At 32.3% G+C, this 20851-nt stretch overlaps 2 protein-coding genes across 3 annotated transcripts; both read right to left on the bottom strand.

The window, feature by feature from the left end:
• Positions 1 to 307: 307 nt before the first annotated feature.
• LOC141528003 (uncharacterized) lies at positions 308 to 1090 on the bottom strand. Its single transcript, XM_074243825.1, has one exon. It carries the CDS (start codon positions 1088 to 1090, stop codon positions 308 to 310), a length of 783 nt encoding a protein of 260 aa, XP_074099926.1.
• Positions 1091 to 10519: 9429 nt separating this feature from the next.
• Positions 10520 to 18288, bottom strand: Pps (protein partner of snf). Of its 2 annotated transcripts, none has more exons than XM_074243870.1 (7): positions 17963 to 18288; positions 17578 to 17718; positions 17254 to 17505; positions 15437 to 17137; positions 15241 to 15312; positions 14980 to 15104; positions 10520 to 14908 (listed from the first exon to the last, which is right to left on the bottom strand). In XM_074243870.1, the coding sequence occupies exons 2-7, from the start codon at positions 17705 to 17707 to the stop codon at positions 10580 to 10582; spliced, it is 6609 nt and encodes a 2202-aa protein (XP_074099971.1). In that variant the 5' UTR covers positions 17708 to 17718; positions 17963 to 18288; the 3' UTR covers positions 10520 to 10579. The 2 variants fall into 2 exon arrangements, with proteins under 2 accessions (XP_074099971.1, XP_074099972.1); XM_074243871.1 differs by lacking the exon at positions 17963 to 18288 and adding an exon at positions 17791 to 17913.
• Between the last annotated feature and the right edge of the window lie 2563 nt (positions 18289 to 20851).

The raw sequence follows: 20851 nt of genomic DNA, 5'->3' as shown, positions 1-20851 counted from the left end.
CCTTTTATTTATTATTATTTAAAAATTTTATTGCTTAAATAAATTTATTAAATTTTCTTAATGGAACAAATTATGCAATTCAAACGTTTTTCAAACAATAAAATCCCTTTTTTTTTTTAAATTAAATAATATAACTCATTTTTCTTGATTTAATTCTTGGTCTTCATTGAATTGAATTGAATTGAATTGGGGGGGGGGGTATTGTAATCGACGTTGGGTCAAGCACTCAGTCCTGTTGGACCATTGTACTCAGCCCTCCTGGGTCAATTACTTTATGCTGTTGAAGAGTTGGCCAGGCCTGTCTGCCTCAAAAAGTGAAGCAGCCGTCTACGCCAATCTCTAGCACGTCGATTGACTCTCCATCGCGGAATCCTAGTATGCTCTCTCGAGTTGTTGCTAGTTCATCGCAATGGAGGATTAGGTGGAGAGGAGTTTCTTCCTCTGATAGACATCTGGAGCATAGAGAGTTTTCTGAGACTCCCATATGCTTCAGATGTCTTCCTGTAGTCCAATGTCCTATGATGAACCCGACAATTGTTCTCAGTGTTTTTTTGTCGAGCCCTGTCAAGGACAAACCCAGTGTCCTGGAGGGTCCCTTTATTAGCGCCCTCGTGTGCCTCATACCTTTTGCCTCTGTCCACACCTCCCGGAACCTGTCATTGGCCCATTGGGAAGTGTGTTGCTTAACGAGGCTGAAAGGTACTGCTATATTGAACATTGGTTCAGGGTCATCCATGCGGGCCCCCGTTTTTGCCAGTTCATTTGCTATGTCATTTCCTGTGTTCCCGCTATGACTCGGTACCCACAGGAGTTTGACTCTATTGTGTTTCGCTAGTTCATTCAGCGAAACTATACAATTTCGCACTAGCCTCGAGGACACTTCTATTTGTTCTAGTGCTCGAAGCGCAGCGCAGCTATCAGTACAGATGTAGACGTGTTTGTTCCTGTGATTGAGCTTTGAAATGTGCTCTACGCAGGCCCAAATCGCGTGTACCTCTGTCTGGAAAATCGATGCAGTGTCTCCCAGCCGCAGAGAAATCTCTGTTTTTGATCCACTGCTATATATGCCAGCTCCTGCCCCCTTTTCCATTTTGGAGCCATCTGTATACCAGACGAGCCCTGGGGGGGATAAGATGCTCTTGCTTCCTCTTTCCCAGTCCTGTCTACTTGGGATGAGGACTTTGTAGTGATGACTGAAATGGTAGCTACGAGGGCTCATGTCTCCTCCCTGGATTAGGAACTTATCAAGTCCCCTATCCTATAGGATTGATGCATGTCCCGTCCCAGTCTTTGTCCAGTATCCGTTGAAATGCAGTCTCATTGCTGTTTTCATAGCAAGAGCTTCTGCAGTGATATGTGGGAGCTCCAGGTTCAGGAGTGTCCCCATTGCTAGGGTTGCTGTGGTTCTTAGAGCTCCAGTTATCCCTAGCAATGCAAGTCTATAGACCTTAGAGAGTGTCTTGATGTTGATGTTCTTCTTAATCGAAGACCACCACACCACAGAGGCGAAGGTGAGCTGAGGTACCAGAATTGCAGTGTAAATCCACTTTATCAATTTCGGTCTCAGGCCCCAAGTTGTGCCAAATGTTCTTCTGCATGCCCAGAAAGTGGCAGTTGCTTTCCGGGTCTGCTTTTCGATATGGCTATTCCAGCTGAGCTTACTATCCAGAGTTACCCCTAGATAGCGTACCTCTTTTGAGAATTTAAGCTCCGCGCCAAAGATTGAGGGTGCCATGATTTTTAGCTTCCTCTTTTTGGTAAAGAGCACCATCTCTGTTTTGGTGGGATTGACCCTTAGAGATTTTTCGGTGCACCATTTCTGTATGAGATCCAGAGCACGTTGTGTTCTCCATCTCATCTCTGCTGAGCTAGAGCTTCTGACCATCAGTACGATATCATCAGCATAGCCCACCGCATGTACTCCTAGATTTTCTAGCTTCACAAGGAGCTTGTTAATGACTAATATCTACTAAGTAATCTGCTGGTTTCAGTTCCTCCATTTTTTTTGCCATTATTTGTTGTTCCCGTTTCCACGATGGCCTCTTTTGGAGGTTCTTCAGGAACAACCTCGATTTCTGTAAAAAAAAAATAAGGAAAACGGTTCACCCTAAAAGGCCATCTCTGCAACTTCCCGCTAATTACATACCTGATCAAAATATAATTTATGTGATATTTTGAGCTCACTGCGTTCGGACAGATAATATTTTAATGCATTTGAGCTCTCCCGGCTCAAAAGTCTGATAGAAGTTTCATAGAACACTATTTTTGGATTTTTCAAATCGCAATAACTTTTGAATGGATCAACCGATTTTCACACCGTTGGCGGCATTCGACGCAGTTTTATCATCCTCATAAGTGATTTTCAGGTTTTAATTGATAAAATGGAAAATTTCAGAGTAATCCCGAAAAAACACTTTTTTCGGTTTTCTTTCGTTCACGATAACTCACGAACGAATCAACCGATTTTGACCGGACTGGCGGCGTTCGAAACGGTTTTTGGATTTTAAGAGCTGATTAGTTTTTGGAATTGATTAGTGGAGCCGTTTAGAAGTTATTCCAAGAAAACGACTTTTCGAAAAATTTTTTTTTGTATTATTTTTGCAATTTCTCAGAATCTACCGGTCCGAATCAGTTCAAATTTTCAGGAAATCTAAGTTTGGCCAAGCCCTTTCGAATGGCGCCAACCACGATCAAATCGGTCAAGCCGTTCACAAGTTATAAAAGGGTTACACACACACACACATACACACACACACACACACACACACACACACACACACACACACACACGCGCGTAATATTACTTATGTAACATTACTTACATAATGCTGTCTTAGACAGCGATGCTGTCTTACCGCAGACAGCATCGCGGGAGTAGTCAGGGAAGCTTCCTAGGACCTCAAAACGTCAAGATCTGATGAAAACTCGATTTTCGAAAAACGGGGTGAAACCAATAACTTTCCAATTTTTCAAAATTTTAAATTTTCTTAGCGGGCAGTTAAAAATTTTAATTCACATTGATTCCAAAAAATAATCAGCTCTTAACCTTTAAAAACGACGTCGATCACCAGAAAATCGGTTCATTTGTTCGGGAGGTATCGTTAACGAAAGAAGTCGACAAAATAAAAAAAATGGAATTTTTCAAGAAAAACTCTAAAATTTCTCATCTGATCAATTTATGTTAACATACTTTTCATAGTACTTAAAAAAACTGCATAGATTGCTGCAAACCGCGTGAAAATCGATTAATTTTTTCGAGAGATATCGTTGTTGAAAAATTTTGAAAAAGTGTTTTTTTTACAGAACTTCGAGATTATTTTTTGGATCGTTTTCGATTAAATAAAACAATTATTAGAGCCCACAAAACCACGTCGATCGCTGTCAAGAACGTGAAAATCAGTTGATTGGTTCGTTAGTTATCGTTGTCGATAAAATTTAGAAAAAGTGCATTTTTTAAATTTTTCTTACATTTTTGGTTTGATCAGTTTGTGTTCAAAAGTATATTGTAGAATTTAAAAAACTGGCTGGAATGCTGTTAACTGCGTGAAAATCGGTTCATTCATTCAGAAGTTATTGCAGTTTAAAAATTCAAAAAATACTGATTTATTAAACTTCTATCAGACTTTTGAGCTCGAAGAACTCAAAAGCTTAGAACAACAGCTAACTCTTTGAGCTCGGAGGGCTCGAAGTAACATATAAATTATATGTTCGAGCTCGAAGAGCTCAAAAACGTCATAAGTTCAATTTAAAGCGTTTAGGTATTGAATTGGCGGGAAGTTGCAGGGATGGCCTTCAGAGTCAACTGTTTTTCGAATTTTTTTATTCAGGGATTGGAAAGCATACAAATAATTTGATAAATTTATTTGTTTACATTTTTAAGCACGATAATTACAATGTTATAGTTAACAAGTAATGTTACAGAATGTTGAAAAATTCATAACCCATACAGGAAAATACGACGGGGCCAGGTATGGGCCTCGCTTGGCGCAATGCTGTCAATCTCTGGCCCATGCTCGTAAACCCGCTTTGGCCCAGCTTTGGTAAAAGTCTGGGATGATAACAGAGTGCCAGGCTTGGTTGTTATCATTGGCCCAGGTATGATCGCCTAGGCTGGTCCATGCGTGGTAGCCAAATCTGGGCCATGCTTGCTAACCAAGGCTGTCCCAAGCTTGTCAGCCTATCTTGGCCCAGGCTAGGTAATCAAAACTGCGCCACGTTTGATTGTCACTACTGGCCCATGCCTAGTTACCAGAACTGGATAATAGTTAATTTTCAAGTCTGGTTTATGCCATTTGATAAAAAATGATAAAAAAAGAATTTTGTAAGTGTTATTTTTTTATTTTAATTTTGATGTAGAGCTAGCGCAAATTCAGACCGTGACTCTTGATTTAAATCTAACTTTCGCTAATTATAGAAATAAAGTGAAAATCGCGTCCGTTCTAACCGAGATTCGAACCCGAGCCGTGCGCTTCCCAGACCGACGACTAACCTCTACACCATACGACCGGTGAGTTGATGCACATCTCATCATTCTTATAAGCTAAATCTATATGGTGACCAAGTGTGACGGTTTATTATTTATATAATTTATGTTATTTAATATTGTGTTTGGATGAAAATTAACTATTTTTTTACAAATGTTTATTAGTTATTAAAAAATGCAAGCGTCACGTTCTTATATTACTTTAGATTTCGTACATCGTTCTGTATATTTTTAATATCTTATTATAAATTTTAATGTTTAAAATTATCAATATTAAAAATTCAACTGTAAATTTTATATTTTAATTTTCTAAAGACTATATCAATTTTGACGGTACGCAAATGTTTTGGTTGAATAATGAATTTTCAATTTTAACGTTTGCTAACAAATATTCGTTGAGCAATAAATATTTACTGTTTAAAATTCTATTGTTTAATGATTAATTAACTTTGGATTTCCCATTAAATGGCCGTGGCTGGGGAATCTAATTCTGACTCAGGCTCGAGCAATCATTGGGCCGGCCAAGGCTTGGTTGCCCAGTCTTGGCCCAAGCTTGGGTCGCCAATGAATGGCCAAGGCTAGGTTAGCCAGTCTTAGCCCAAGCTTGAGTAATCATTGGCATGGCCGAGGCTGGGTTAAACAGCCTTGGCCCAAGCGTGGGTCGCCAATGAATGGCCAAGGCTAGGTTAGCAAGTCTTGGCCCAAGCTTGGGTCACCAATGAATGGCCAAGACTAGGTTAGCCAGTCTTGGCTCAAACTTGGATAATCATTGGCATGGCCGAGGCTGGGTGAGCCAGTCTTGGCCCAAGGTTTGGTGATCATTGGCATGGCCGAGGCTGGGTTAAGCATCCTGGCCCAGGCATGGGCCAATATAGGTACGCCAAAGCTAGGTTTCCCAGTACTGACCCAAGCCTGGCCCCTTTGTCAACTCTGGGGGTTTCCTGCATGGGAAGGTACGGTTGGGTGGGATGATTTTCATAATTGATAATACCATTAATAATTAATTGGATCAACTCGGTACATTAGTTTCGAAACGAGCGACAACTATTAATGGATGACATTTATAATATATAAAAAATATACATGCATTTAACAGAATTTGAAATCATACATTATTAAGAAAAAAAAAAAAGGATTAATTATAAACTACATTCGAATTTACTTCTACTTTAAATATTTAATAAATATTGATTAAACCACTAATATATTTCTCCTTGTTCCATTTTTTATTTTGCTAAACTTGATTTCCAACAACCGTTCCAGATTTGTTTTTTTTGCCTTGCCATTTTTCAATTATGAAACAAATAGTAGCCGCAATGTAACCAATTCCCAAAAAGTAGAAAATGAACGATATAGACTCCATATCAATAGGCTTGAACTCAGGATAGATCTTAACGGGGATCAACAGAGATTCAAGATCGGAAATTAAGTCGTTGTTCAACTTCAGTAAACTTCCAGTGTCTTCTAACAATATTAGAAAGCTGTTAAATTTTTTTGTAAGCGGCCAATCATGGCGAAGTGCATAAATAAAATAATTATTTCTGATAAACTTATTGGACAAGTAATAATTTCTGAGAACATCGCTCGACAAATTCATTCGCTTGAAGACAACAAGTAAACCCATGTAAATACTGATCAATGCATTGGATTCACTTTTCAAAACCGCGTCAATATACCCTCAAAAATTGTAGTAAATTTAGATTTTGATTTCAAAATTTCTTCTTTTGCCACAAAGTATTTACTGGATGGAGTTACATAAATTTTTTCGTACCTACTGCTGTGCAAATCTAATTTCTCCGCATTATATCTCAATTCAGGATTTGTTAGAAATTTTGACAAATGACCGCTGAAAGTCGCCTGAATTATCAAAAAATAGATAAATATCACTCCAAAGAAAATTCGAAGTGCCAGAGTATCAATTTTTGTGTAAATCGATGTCGAGGTCCACAAACGGAGAATCTCGAAAATCGCGAACGAATGACTTTGCGATTTTTGTTTATTGACGTACCAAATAATTAAGTAAATGATTGTTGAAATGATAATTATCGCTATGATCATCAAAAGTCCATAAAAGTTGTATATTTTTTCCAAAGGAGTATAAAACCCACGGTTTTTTGAAAATATTGAAAAACCAGTATAGATAATTTGATGGCTAGGAAGGAAATCAAATATAAATTGTTGATGAAACAAGCACACGGCGACATCAGATGTTTTATTCAGTAAAAGGTTGTACACGCCGTTAGGTTTGGACATATCGTTAAATGGCTCCAAATCGTAATTGAAATTGAGAGACACTTTGAGTCCTATTTTGAGCATTTTAAAGATTTCTTCTTCGAAGTGCGAGTAAATCAAATGGTGGTTCTTCTCAGTTAATTTCGGTAGAGAGTTAACTTGTGATGGAGGTATGCAGAGGGCAAAATTTAGTACTGTTTTATCAAGATATTTGGTTCGGTCGAAATGCAAACCTTTACAGATGTTTTCTGTTAATAATTTCAATTAATAGAATTTTGATTTAATACTTATACTTTTGGATTGAAACCTACTTACTTCTATTGTAAACCCGGTTGAAAATTGTCATGTAATTAAATTCTTCTGTAATTTCTCTAACAGTTGTCCATTGATTAGGTGCATATTTTGAATAAGGATTAAAAGTAAAAATAAGTGGTGTCTGCTCAGAATCGAAGCACACAAAATAACAATTCAGAATATTCATTTTCCAAACAGTTTTTAAAACTTGTTCTGCATCATTACAGTCATTTTTTGATCCACTTAGAACAAAAGAAGTTATCATAACATTCCACCACGATGATTTTTTTAATGAGTCCAAAACTTCTCTTAGGTTGTTGACAGGATCATTAAGAGTCACAACAAATGATTTTTGATATCTCGTAACAAATCGATTAACTGTTGAGTTACAAAGAAATTCAATAGTAATTGATTCTGAGTCAAAAAATGACTTGATCAGATTTTCATCATCACAATTAATTATAGTTTTCCTTATACTTCCATTACACTTCAAAAGATGTTTCTTAAAGATAAATATTCATTAAAAAATGATACCTTGAAAAAATGATACCTCGAGGCGAAGCCGAGGTCAACAAACATGTGATCTGAGGCTTTTCTTATTTTTTTTCCCAAGGGGTGTAATATACTATTTTCGTCCGACGAAGGCGGAAAGCGGCAACTTTGTTTAGCGCAGCGGGACGAAAGTTGCCACTTTCCGCCCGGAGGGCAAAAAACAGAATTAATATAATGTTTTGTTTATGCTTGGTTATATTGCGATATAAATCTTAGCATATTTTTATCTATAGGTTAACTATTTAAATGTCAAGTTATTATACTTCTTTTGGTTGTCTCTTGTGACATTTTTAAATATTTTTGGTGATATGGAAAAAATTAAAATTATAATGACATAAATTATTCCTTACAAGCTAATAAAATGTAAAAATATTATAAAATATATAAATATATAATCAACAAAACTGAGTACGTCGTCATACGGTCGAGCGAAACGAGACCCGATCTTACGTGCGAGGTTTTTGTTGAGAATGTATCCATAATCTCAGATGAGTGTCATCATTTCAAGTTTAGTACCAAAATGCCAACCTTTGAGGATTTGTATCGAACAAAATTTTTTTTTCACTTCAAAACAAGCTCGTATAGAATTAATATCTTTACACCAAACATTTGCAGCAGATAGTTGCGCATGATTTCAAAAGTGATAGAGTAAGGGATAAATTAAAATTCTGGTGTTAGGTTTACATAAGACTTGCAATTTAAATCTGCCACAATTATATGCCTAAAGAACCTGAGTGAAAAGGTGAAAAACGACGCTAACAACTATCAAACTTGAAAGCAGACTTTCGCAAGCCTTTTGAGAAATCGCTATATGAGATAAAATTTTATAGAGGTGATCTACTAATATTTTCTTCCATATTTACAATTAATTTTCAAAACATTTATTTACTTTCACGGAAATACAGTGGCGTCTACATTAAATCTATTATTGATTATTTTCCCTTTTACAATTGATAACATTTCAAACTTGAAACATATTTTTTAAATGATATTAAATTTGATTACCGATCAAGAATTACTATACAAACATTTGGAATGCATGATATAAAAAAGAAAAAAAAACAAAATCGACTATAAACGATGATACTCTGTACCATATCTAAATTTAGCACAGTACCAATTATTAGAATATTTTCATTGCTAAATTATAATAAAATTTTCTTCTCTGTACACTTTATAAAAATCAGCTACGAATATAATGTAAAAATTGTAAAGAAAAGGACTTTATACCACAGTTGAAGTTGAATTAAAATATAGAATGTAAAACAACTATAAAATCGAACGCACTTTGCGCGCTTTTGTCAAAATGTTTATTATAGACAATTTAATTAATCAATATTTTTATAAATTTTACTCATTAATATTTAAGCGTTGCCATAGCAACAAAAATGGTCACCATAGCAACGAAAAGTGACAGCAATGAAAACGTCACATAAACTTTTTAACGAAGGGTGTAAACATACTGTAATGATAAACTGGAGAGTTGAAAATAACGATTTGTTGAAATTTGATGGTAAAATTAAATATCTATTATAGCATTATTTGTAAAATACAAATTGATTAAACTAACTTTGATAAAAACTACATTCAAATATTACCTGCTCCTTCATAACTTACCTGGTTTTTTTTTTTTTTTTTTTTTTTTTTTTTTTTTTTAAGAAGGTACTAAGGAATGTCTATAATTGAAGAAGTGGAAAATTCAAATTTTTTAATTTGACTTAATATATCGCGGAATACCTTATTTTATTAGATTACACTTGATATTAATTGAACTCTAGTTTAATCTGTTGATATAAGATTCACACAAATATTTTATTTGAATATGATTTTTCATATTATTTTAATAGAAGCTACTGCTTTCAATGACTATACAAAAATTATCATTATAATACATACAAGCGGTTGAAATGAAATTAACATAAAAGTAATATATCTTCTTTTTGAACTATTAGTTATCTTATAGGCGAAATATTAGAAAAAATAAAACCTAAGATTATTTGATAAATTATAAGCTACTTATTTTATTTATATTCTGTTGAATAAATGTAAGTAAAACTTATAAATTTTATCATTTTGTTTTACTTATAAAAAAAACATTTATAACTTACAAAATTAAAACATAAAATTAAATCAATTAAATTTAGTTGTTTTACATTGTTCTTTAATTTATTATACATGAACCACTGCAATATTAAATTGGAATTATTTATTTATACATTACTAATTATTTATTGATTCGTTAATATATTTTATATATTTATATGATGACATTAAAATAAAATAATTTGCAACGTAAATAGTACTTTAATTGAAAACTTCCTATCATTTTATATTAATAATGAATAATGACACATGAATGAAAATTTAAAAAAATAACAATGATTCTAATAATCATTATAATAACGGTTAATCAAACATTAATGGTCGAATTTAACCACACAAATATATATATATATATATATATATATATATATATATATATATATATATATATATATATATATATATATATATTTTCATTTATTTATATATTTACACACAGCCACATTGTATTCTGAATACCTACAATAATTTACACAGTTCACTTTTTGGTAGTAATTTCATTCGCTCATTATTTCCATTGCTTCTCAATATTAAATATCAGAATATGAAAAATATTTATATTATTCATTTGTTTTCTCATATTCTTATTTTTTTTTGTCGCATTATATTATTTACAAACAAAGTAATTGCTCGTAGGAGCACAATAAAGTATCATAAGTATGTCATACTAATGTTATTCGCTGCTTTCTTATATATTTACAAAAAAAAAAAAAAATGTAGCATGACTTTATCCAAGTTTTGGGGTATTTTTAGTACTTAATGTTTTATGGAACTGCTATAAACTATTACAATAATAGTATATGAATGATTCATTTGAAAATGATTAATATCAAAAAATCACTAATTAAAAAAATGTATCTTAAAATAATTTATTATTGTTTATAAATTTAATGAGTCAATAAAACTTACATCTATTCAGTCCGAAGTTTCTTGACTCCATCTTGATTTCACTCTTGAGGTTTTTATGTGTGATAAAGGACTATCATTATCGCTTACTTTACGTTTCATAGACATAATACCACTTTGCGAAACACCTTTTTGAAATGTTAACGTGTACGAATCAGACGTAGGTGGTGTGACGGAAGGGAATGTTGGAAGTTCTTCATCTTCAAGTCCTGGAGGTTTTGGTTGTTCCGGAATACGACTCATTTGTACTGATTCTGTTAATTTTGGCGGGTATGTTGATTCTGAGGAATCCATGGATGAGGTGGAAAATTCGGAACTAGCTATTTCAAATGGTTGAACAGAATTTAATGTTTGCATGTTTGGTACAGGCATTATTGGAGCTGGTGTAACCGCAGCGAGTTCTTCTTCGGCTTTTTTTATAAGATCAAAATCACTCAATGATCGTAATGTACTTTTACTTTCTTTAGCAACAGCAGTTGGCGTGTAAGTTTTTTCTTTTTGATAATTTAATGAATTAATCGAAGTTAAAAATGAAGCACTCGGCTTTGAAGGTAAATAAGGGTCAAATTTGGAACATTCCTGACGCTTAACATTTGCCAAAATCTCTTGAAGATTTGGTGGTATCGTAATATTTGAAACTTTATCAAGAATTGGCTGTGTAAATTTGGAAATACCTTGAGGAGGTGGAGTAAAAGAACGTACATCTGTAGGGCTGTATGCTTCATTTAAGTCATTATCTGAAGGATCTAATCCCAGACCCGGTAACGTAGGAACTGATTCACCGAGAAAAGACGAACTGATACTTTGTATTTGCTGTTTCTGTTCTTCAATTTGCCGATTAATTTCATCCATTTTTCTTTGAAGTTCATTTGAATTTTTTGATGGTGAAAGTAAATTATCATCAGTATCATCATCAATATCACCAGGACTGTATGGCTCATCATCATCATCTTTTTCTAGAAGTGGTTTTTCAGAAGAAGTCAAGTCAATTCTATCTGAAAGTTCAGGAACTATTTTGGATATAGTTGCACTGTCTATTATTTTTCTTGATACTCCCACATGTGTTTTATTAAATGAATTCACTGTTAATTGATTCGTTGTAGATTTTTCACCAATAACATCTGTTGAATTAACGAGTTTATCTGTTGCAACATTAACAGGTGGTGGAGTATAACTGCGATCAGAGTCTTTTTTTGGAACTTTAGGTAATAATGGTATCGAAAGTGTACTATGAGATAATCGTTTTCGTTTATTTTGTACAATTATACCAAGTAGTAAATGAGGTCTCTGTTCTTCAAGACCAACGCCATTAAGAGGTAATAGTACAGGTGGTAGTTGACGTTGACTTGAAAAAGGCATTATATAAAAATCTTTGATATTTTTTGAGACATTTCCAACAACTCCCAAACGACTTCGACTATTTAAATAACTATAAAGAGTTATATATGGAATTTTTTCTTCATCATTAGCTGCTGTAAATCTTATAATAACGATTTCTTTAGAACCAGTTTTTTTCATTTTTGAAATATAGTCCCATACAGTTTCATGACTAATCCTTCCAACAACTTCGAAGGTATCTGGTAGATCTTCCATGAGTTCTTTTGCCTGTCCACTAACTTCTTGAGCTGTTATAAAAAACTTAGCTACATCTATCATGTTAATGAACCCTCGCCAAACCGTTTGAGAGACATTTTTTGTTGAATCTTTAGCTATAACTATAGATTTAGACTCTGTCATAGTATCTTTCTCTTTTTCCAACTCATCATTCATATCTACATTTTCAAGATTGACCGTCGAGCTAGGTTCTCTATCAGATACGTCAGAATCATTACCATCTAATGTATTAATCGTAGTTTCTTCTTCAACGTGTCTCCACAAACGATCTTCAGTTAATTTACCAGTTTGAATAGGAGATGTTTCTTTCTTTTTGTTTTCATCTTGTTTTGAATCATTTACATGTTCACTTCGTTTTTTTTCTTTATCTTTGTATTGTTTTTCCTTGTGACTGCTTTTACTGTGTGAACTACTTCTGCTTTTGCTACTCTTTCGTGATCGATCTTTGTCTTTTGATTTATTTTTATTTTTATCTTTATCGCGATCACGTTCGCGACTTCTTTCTTTATCACGTTTTTCGTCTTTACTTCTTCTTCTATCGCGATTTCGATCTTTACTACGATGCTTCCTTTTACTAGAACTTGTTTCTTTTTTTGAGTCTTTATCATGTTCTTTATTTTTTCTTGATCTATGACCATCTTTTTCTTTTTCTCGATCTTTACCTTTCATTTGTTTGTCATCAGAACGTTTTATTTTTTTTATATCTTCAAATGACGAAGACAAAGTGTCTTCTTTTTCATCTAAAATATCTAAACTTGTATTATCTACATTATTTAAAACAGTTACGATATCTTGAACAGGTGTTTTTGGATCTACAGCCTCTATGCCACCATCATTCTCAATTATTTGTTCACCTTTGTGAGTTTTAACAACAATTGATTTCGCTTGAGCCATAAGATCCAATTCGTTTTTTTTAATCATTTCTAGTTGGTGCTGCGTTTCTTTTTCTCTCCATTCAGCTAATTCTTGACTTGCCATTTCTTCAGGACTTAATTTTACTACTGCATCTGGCGTTAGAGATTTATCAGCTATTTTTCTGAATAATGTCAAATTTTTAGAATCTTTTATATTGAATACAAGACTTCTGTATTTTGCTTTATATTTGGCTCCAGTATCTCGAAAATATTTGTACATTTCTAACTCAATTTTTAAAGCAAGATTCTCAATTTCTTCTTTGTTTAATGTCAAATCGTCTGTCTCTTTAATTCTAGTTAATAACAATTCTGTCAATGTTTTACGAACATTTAACCTTATCGATGGTTCAGGTTCTGATTTTTTCAAATTTAAAGATTTTTGTGGTGTCTTTGCCGGTGGTGTTGAACACTTTGGTTCCTGTTTTTTAACTGGAGTTTGTTTCATTACTATTGGAAGAGTTTTGTTTTGATTCACCACATTTTTCAATGTTGTTTGTTTCAATATGGGTTGACTTTTATTTGAGCTAACAAGGATTTGTTTTATTTGCCCACTTTTTGGAATAATATTTACATTTTGTAAATTAGAAATCACAGTTACTTTTTTATTATTAGATGTCAATACTGTTTGTTTTGAACCAACAACTTTAGTAAAAACCATTTTTGGTTGAACAGTTTTTGATTGTTGTTGATTGGATTTAACCATTTTGCCTGGACTTGATGTTTGAATTGCTGAAACCATTTTATCACCGATTTGCAAAATATTTAAATTACTTGATCGAGCAACTTCAAATGTTGGATGTTCTTTCAACCACGCCTTTAAATTAGATGCCATAGGTGCATCAACGCCAGTTAAAATTGTTCCAGTTTTTTTTTCAAAAACTATAACTCTAGTCTCTGGATTGGATTTTGAAGTATCACTCAAAGATAGTTTAAGTTTTGATGAAACAGATTGAACAACTTGCTTGTCTTTAACTGATGTTTCTTCAGCATGAGCAAGAATACAAGCATCGGAGCAATAAATACTAGATGATCTTGCTTCTTTTTTACATACAACACACTGGGTTACTGCAAGATTTGATAAAGCATTTTGTTTAACATTAAATGCTACTTCCCCTTCTGTATTTGAAGTTTCTGTATTTGAAATTTGTGTGTGAGATTCTGTCTTAGGCGGTTTTATTATCAATGACTTGGTTATTGTTGATGCAGGTTGTACTAATTTTTTCTTGCTACAGTTTGGACAAACCCACTCTAGTCCTTTTTCTTCCATTTGTTTACCCATCGTTTTAGTCACATTAACACATTTTCCATGAAACCAATCCTCACATACGTCGCAACAAATCATAAATCGATTGTTATGTGGCCGTTTGCAAATACACCAAAGTCGATTAGGGTCATCTTCGGAGTCAGAATTTTCTTCTTCATCATCATCTTCTATTTCAGATTCCATATCTTCTATTTGATTAGCTTGTGTTATTTGTTTCTTAACTTTGTCACTTTTTTTTTCATCATCCGGTTTTGAAGACGACTCAGATTTAACTTGTAACCTTTTACTTCTTGTTGCTGGTGCTTCAATAGGAGGTAACGTTATTATTCTTCCACCACGAAGAATTTGTGACGGTGGTTCTTTAATATTCTTTTTCTTCAACTGCTCTGCTTCATGAGAATCAGTTAAATTATCAGTATTTGTCTCTCTCTCGACAGTTTCATCTGGAAAAGATTGCGTAGTAATAGCTGATAATTTTTCTGTATTGAAACTCGTTGTTCCCAGCAACGAATCCGGAACGGCATTAGTTGATTCATCTAAAGTTGCCTACAATATTAAAAATAAAATAAATATTTTAATGATTAAAAAAAAATTAATTTTATTCAAAGATGTCTTACAGTATCTGTTAAGTCCACATCAAGTTGCTCTTGAAGTAGTAATGCCTCTGCAAGTAATTCTTCTTCATGTTTACTAGCTTCCATTTCTAATGTTGCAAGAAGATGTTCTGTTTCTTCTATTCCATCTATGAAAGAAAAATTTTTTTTTCTTATAGAAATATAACTATATTAAAAATTGAAAATTTATTAGGATTTAAAAAAAAATAAATTAACATCGATATAAAACGTTAAGAAAACAAAATTATACAAAAGAAAACTTACTTTGATCAGAAACTATGTTTTCAACAGAATCATCAGATTTTCTAATTTCTTCATTAATTATAGTTTGTGATGCTAAGAAAATATTAAAAAATAAAAATAAGCCCTTTGTTTTTATGATTTATATTTTAACGAAAATTAAAAAAAAAAATAAATAAATAAAAAGAAACAACAGTGAAAATTTAAGTTATAGGCTTACCAGGATCTAAAGAGAGATCATCAGTAACAGGTAATTTGGATATATTTTTTTCTTCTAGACTGTCGGAATCAAATATCATAGTTGAAACATCTGAGTTAATTAGGGATTGAGATAGTACTTTGTTAGTTTCAGCTGATACTTCAGGATTAAGAGTTTCAATATTAGATTTAAAAGAAACATCAGATGACACAACCGTCGAGGATGTTAAAGTTGATTCTGAAGCATTAGAGATAGATGTTCCTGAACTAACTGATACATTTGAATCGGTTCCTTTAGATTCATTATTAGAACCAACTCTTCTTATGATATCAGGAGTAGAAAATAGTGCTGGCTCCAAGGAGCTTACAGAGGTAACAACAGATTTTCGTGGATCTTTTTTAATCTGTTTTTTAACTCCATCAGATGGTTTCACATCTGGTATTGTTTTTAAAGGCTCTTCTAGTTTTGGATATGGTTCACTACCTTCAAGCTTTTTTTTATCTTTTTTTATTTCTATAGTCGGTTTGATTTTAATTGACGACGTGACAGGTGAAGGTTTAATTAGTTGTTTCTGTACAAGTTGAGTATATGCCGGAGATTGTGTAGATGGAAGTTCTATTGTATTTATATCAGCATCTGATTGGATAACTTGTGAAGGTGGTGAAGTATTTACTATAGACTTCGGTGTTACTGCCATCAATTTGCCATGTTGAGAAGTTATAAGCTTAGTCTGAATTTGATTCGCAGATTTATTAAGATCTTTCGATGCAATTGTGAAAGTTGGCTTCATGTCTTCGGGTTTATCAATGACTTTCTTTTTAATAAAATAAACTTTTTGATTTTTTAGTTGACCTGGTTTTGTTAAAATCATATCACCTTTTATCATGTTTGCATTTATGAGATTTGCTTTTGCTTGGTTTGTCGTTTGTAAATTGTTTTCAGGAACAACTAAAGGTTCATCAGAAGATTGATGTGTTAAAGATCCTTCCTCTTTCTTTCGATTAGGATTAATTTTAATTTGTTTTTTTGATTGACTCACAGACAAATAGTCATCTGCTGCTGCTGGTTTTTCTGAATGCTTCATTGTATTAATCACTGCAGCCATTTCACTATCATGTTTACGTGTTTGATCAACGTCCATTCGTTTGCTTGCACCACGTCTTCTTGTTGCTGACATGCTACCACCACGAGTAGTAAGTCCTCTGCGACCTCCACGGGCTCGTACACCCGACCTTCTAGGTCCTCGTGGTCCAAAGTCGGAATCATTGTCGGATGTTTCAGAGTCAGAAGATTCTGTAGAAGATGATAAATCATTTGTTTTACTTTCTTCTTCTTGATTTACTGTAGTTGATTTTCGATTTTCTGATTGAAGAGTAGTCAGATTTCGCAAAACATTAGAGTTTGAAGATTTAGGAGCATTTGGTAATTGTAAATTAGAAATAGGTGTTTTTCTTGGACGACCAACAGGTTGTTTAGTCTTTATTATTGACTTTACTGGAGATGCTGTCATTTGAGTTGAATTTTCTGTTGCTGTAGATACTGTTGATTGCGATTGGTGATGCATTGTGAAATTAATATCAGTATGATCATTTTCAGGCGAATTCACTATTGGCAAAGGATCTAGTGGTTCTGGATCCAAAGGTGATGACCGGCTCGTGTAACAATGATCTAATTCTACAGCATACCTTATAGAATTCTGATGTTCTTCAACTGTTAACATATCTTAAATAAAAATAAAAAAAAAACAAATTAAAATTAATTGATAAAAATTATAATCAACCAAAACATAAAACTAAAATAATTGTTATTATAATTGTATTAATAGAAAATTAACAAACCAAGCATCGCAGCAACATTTTCGCCCAGTATTTGCTTTGCTTCTTCACTCTGTAAAGCAGTTTCAAGCTTTTCCAACTGTTCTGGATCCATTGCCATGAAAGGATCATCAAAGTTAGTGTCAATGGCACTGGGTGCTGTGTTTGAAGAATCACTATGTTCAAAATTGGATGGGTCCACTGTGAATGTTAGATTACAATCATTTTCAGTTTGTCCTACTCTCACAACGCTCACATTGGCATTTGATTTGTTTACTGAAAATAATGTATGTTTATTATAACCAATCACTTTTAAACTTTGTTATTGTATATGGAATAAAAACCAACTTAATAAATTTTGTAGAGTTTCTTGATCAACAGCCAAAGTTCCATCATCATTGATCACAATAATGAAATTATCATCTTTTTTAGAATCCTTCTCATTCTCGTGAGGTTCTATAATGTAAGTGCTGGACATAGTGAAGTAGTCTGCAAATAAAACACATCAAAACATTAGCCAATGTTTAAAATAAAATTTTTATTATAATTAAATCTTATTACACTTATTTAACTATAGCTATGAAGGAACGTTAAAAAAATTATCGCGCGCTCTATTAATAATAACGAACTGAATAAGAGAAAATAACATCGGCCATTTTGTTAGGTAAAATAAAGAGTAATGTATAGTTAAACACACGCACACATTTATAAATGGATTGATACTTATACATACATAATAATTATGAATATATGACGATAATTTGGTCACAATAGTGTTTTTATCGTGACGAAAATTTTTTTTATAAAATATCGTAAATTATATGTCACTTGTCATGCGAAAAATCGTGTTGTTATCAGTTATACATAATACCCCAGCTCACCATACTTGATGCGCGTAAACTTGCTGCAATGTCATTCGTCGCGCAACTCAAGCGCTAAATCAAACAAGAATTTTCACTGAAAATTATTAGCAAAAATTATAATTGTAAGAAAATGGTAGTGAAAGATTTACAAAATTTTAATAAAATCATATCAATTTATTTAAAAATATTTTTAATATTGCAAGTACGTATGAATATATTGTTATGAGTTACTGATAAAGCTGGATTGTAAAAAGTATTTATAAAAAAAAATGTATCCGTTTTGGGGTAAAGAAACGCGAGCTTATAAAGATTTATCGTTAAGAAAAATTTTCGTAAATTAAAATGCTTAGATTAATAAATGTGAAGAACGGTCGAGTCTCTTTTTGTCCTATTAGTGTCTCTCTCATATTAACGCGAGTTAGGTTAAAAAATAAAAAAAGAAAACAAATAGGACTTATAACGAGACTCGACTGTATATGGAGTGTAATAGTTAGTATTCTTATTTTTAATAAAAATTTCCAGAAAAGTTAGCGTAAGCTCAATTTAAAGTTGTTTTTAACTTTATCTAATCGATAAATCTTAGTATTTCTTAAAACAAAGTACTAGAATTTTATTTTTTCTAGAAAATTTACATAAAAATTAAAAGTCATAGAGAATTAGTAACAAAGTATTAATATAAAAATGCTTTTTACAACAAGCTAAAGGATAAGCCATTATAAATGTATTTTCACAAATATTATTTTTCTAATTACGTCTTAAACATATTTTGAATCAATAAGGATGAATACTGTCGAAACTTCATAATAGTTCATTTAAAAATTCTTTTAAACAGTGATTAGAAAATGAAAATTTCAGAAAATACATTTACTACGGTCTAGCGTTAATAGTTGTAATTTAGCACATAAAAAATGTACTTTGTACTTTATTATCTCTCTCTCTCTCCTTTTCTCTCCGTTTAACGGCAGCGTTGTCTAGAATAATACTGAATAAGTCAAACGAGATACCGTATGTTGGTATATTTTATTATTTCAGCATAATCTCTCAAATAAAAGCTACCTACAGGAAGTATTAATTTGAAATAATTCACTTTTTCCGAATTTTTTTGCCAACGATAACTCACGAACAAATCAATCGATTTTGACCAACCCGGCGGCGATCGACGTGGTTTCTTGACGTTAAGAGCTAGTTATTTTTTGGAATCGATCAGTTGAACTGTTTATGAGTTATTCCAAACAAACCACATTTAAAAAAATGTATTTTCGTATTTTTTTTTAAGATTTTACAAAATCTACGGGTTCGAATTGATCTAAATTATCTTAAAATCTAAGTTTAATGAAGCCCTTTCGAATGGCGCCAAATCGCGATTAAATCAGTCACACACACACACACACACACACACACACACGCGCGCGCGATTTTCGAAGAACAGGGTAAAACCGATAACTTTCCGATTCTAGAAAATTTTCAATTATTTTTTTTAGCGGGACGTTAAAAAAGGTTTTTTTTTAAATAGCTATTATTTTTCAAAATTTAACTTATCAGGACGTTTTTTTTTTTTTTTTTTTTTTCAAAATTTTTGTTTTTAAATATACTTTTTCGAAAAAAAATTATTCGATCCTATCTTAACTATTATTTTTTGATTTGAAAAAAAAAAAAATAAAAAATTTCTCGATGATTACCGATGACAACTCGAAAGTTGTTTTTCGGTCATTTCTCGAAACCGTGAAGAAATAGATTTAACGAATGAAAAATAAGAAAATTTTGAAGAGATGAAAATTCATTGCATGTGTTGTTTAAAATTCCCGTCCTTTGTTCAAAAATGAACTAAAATACATTTTTTTTTAATTTTTTTTATTTTTTAGTCTAGTTCTGGAAAAAATACAAAAAAATTTAAGCTTACTTATATTTTTTATTTAAATTTTTCGCAAAAAAAAATTAATTTTTTTCAATGATTACTATTTACAATTTGTGTTTTTTTCTAGAATTCAGAAGTTCTCTTTGGACTCATAAAAATTTTCAAAATAGTGTTATGAGAAACAAAAATTAAAATAACAAAAAAAACGTCTCAATAACTTAAATTTTGAAAAAGTAATAGCTATTTGAAAAAAAAAAAAAAAAGAAAAAAGAAAAACAAAACTTTTTTTTTTAATTTATAACTTTTTTTTTTGATTGGGCGAAAAAATTTGAAAAAATTCTGAAAACCATTTTTTATCGGGTAGAAAAGGATAGAAAATTTTCAGCCAAATCGAAAAGGGATCAGGGTAAAAAGTGGTCGATTTGGCGTGGAATGCCGCATAAATAAAATTTCGATCAATGCCAACTTGAAGAAAAAATACTTGTTAATTTTTTGCTACTGAGTTGGTATCTTTTGCGTGCATCACGGGCATCACTCGCAAAAGTCGTCACGGACAGAAAGTCGCCGTCGGAAATGTTCGGTTTTTTCTCCCACCTTTACAGAAAATGAGGCAACTGATGAGATGTGTCTGATTCCACGAACAAACTTCCTGTAGAAGCAGTAGCAGCGAAACTTGAGGAGGTTTTTCTCGAAAGATAAATTCAATCTTGAAATTTGATTTACCGATACAGCAAAGAGATAAAACAATTGCAAATATATGAAATAATTTAAAGCACTTCTAAGGCACATTTAACTTTAGGCACTTGATATAAAAATTAAAAAGATATAAATATGAATATCGCAAAAATATTGAATTAGAGACTCGCTAAATAGTATAAATCAATTGTATTCTGATAAGAATTTC

The sequence above is a fragment of the Cotesia typhae genome, unplaced genomic scaffold (assembly GCF_013202065.1).
Source record: "Cotesia typhae breed Kobodo isofemale line unplaced genomic scaffold, CoteBio_Ctyphae contig_42, whole genome shotgun sequence".
Lineage (NCBI taxonomy): Eukaryota > Metazoa > Arthropoda > Insecta > Hymenoptera > Braconidae > Cotesia > Cotesia typhae.
This window is presented reverse-complemented; position numbering and strand designations above follow the sequence as displayed.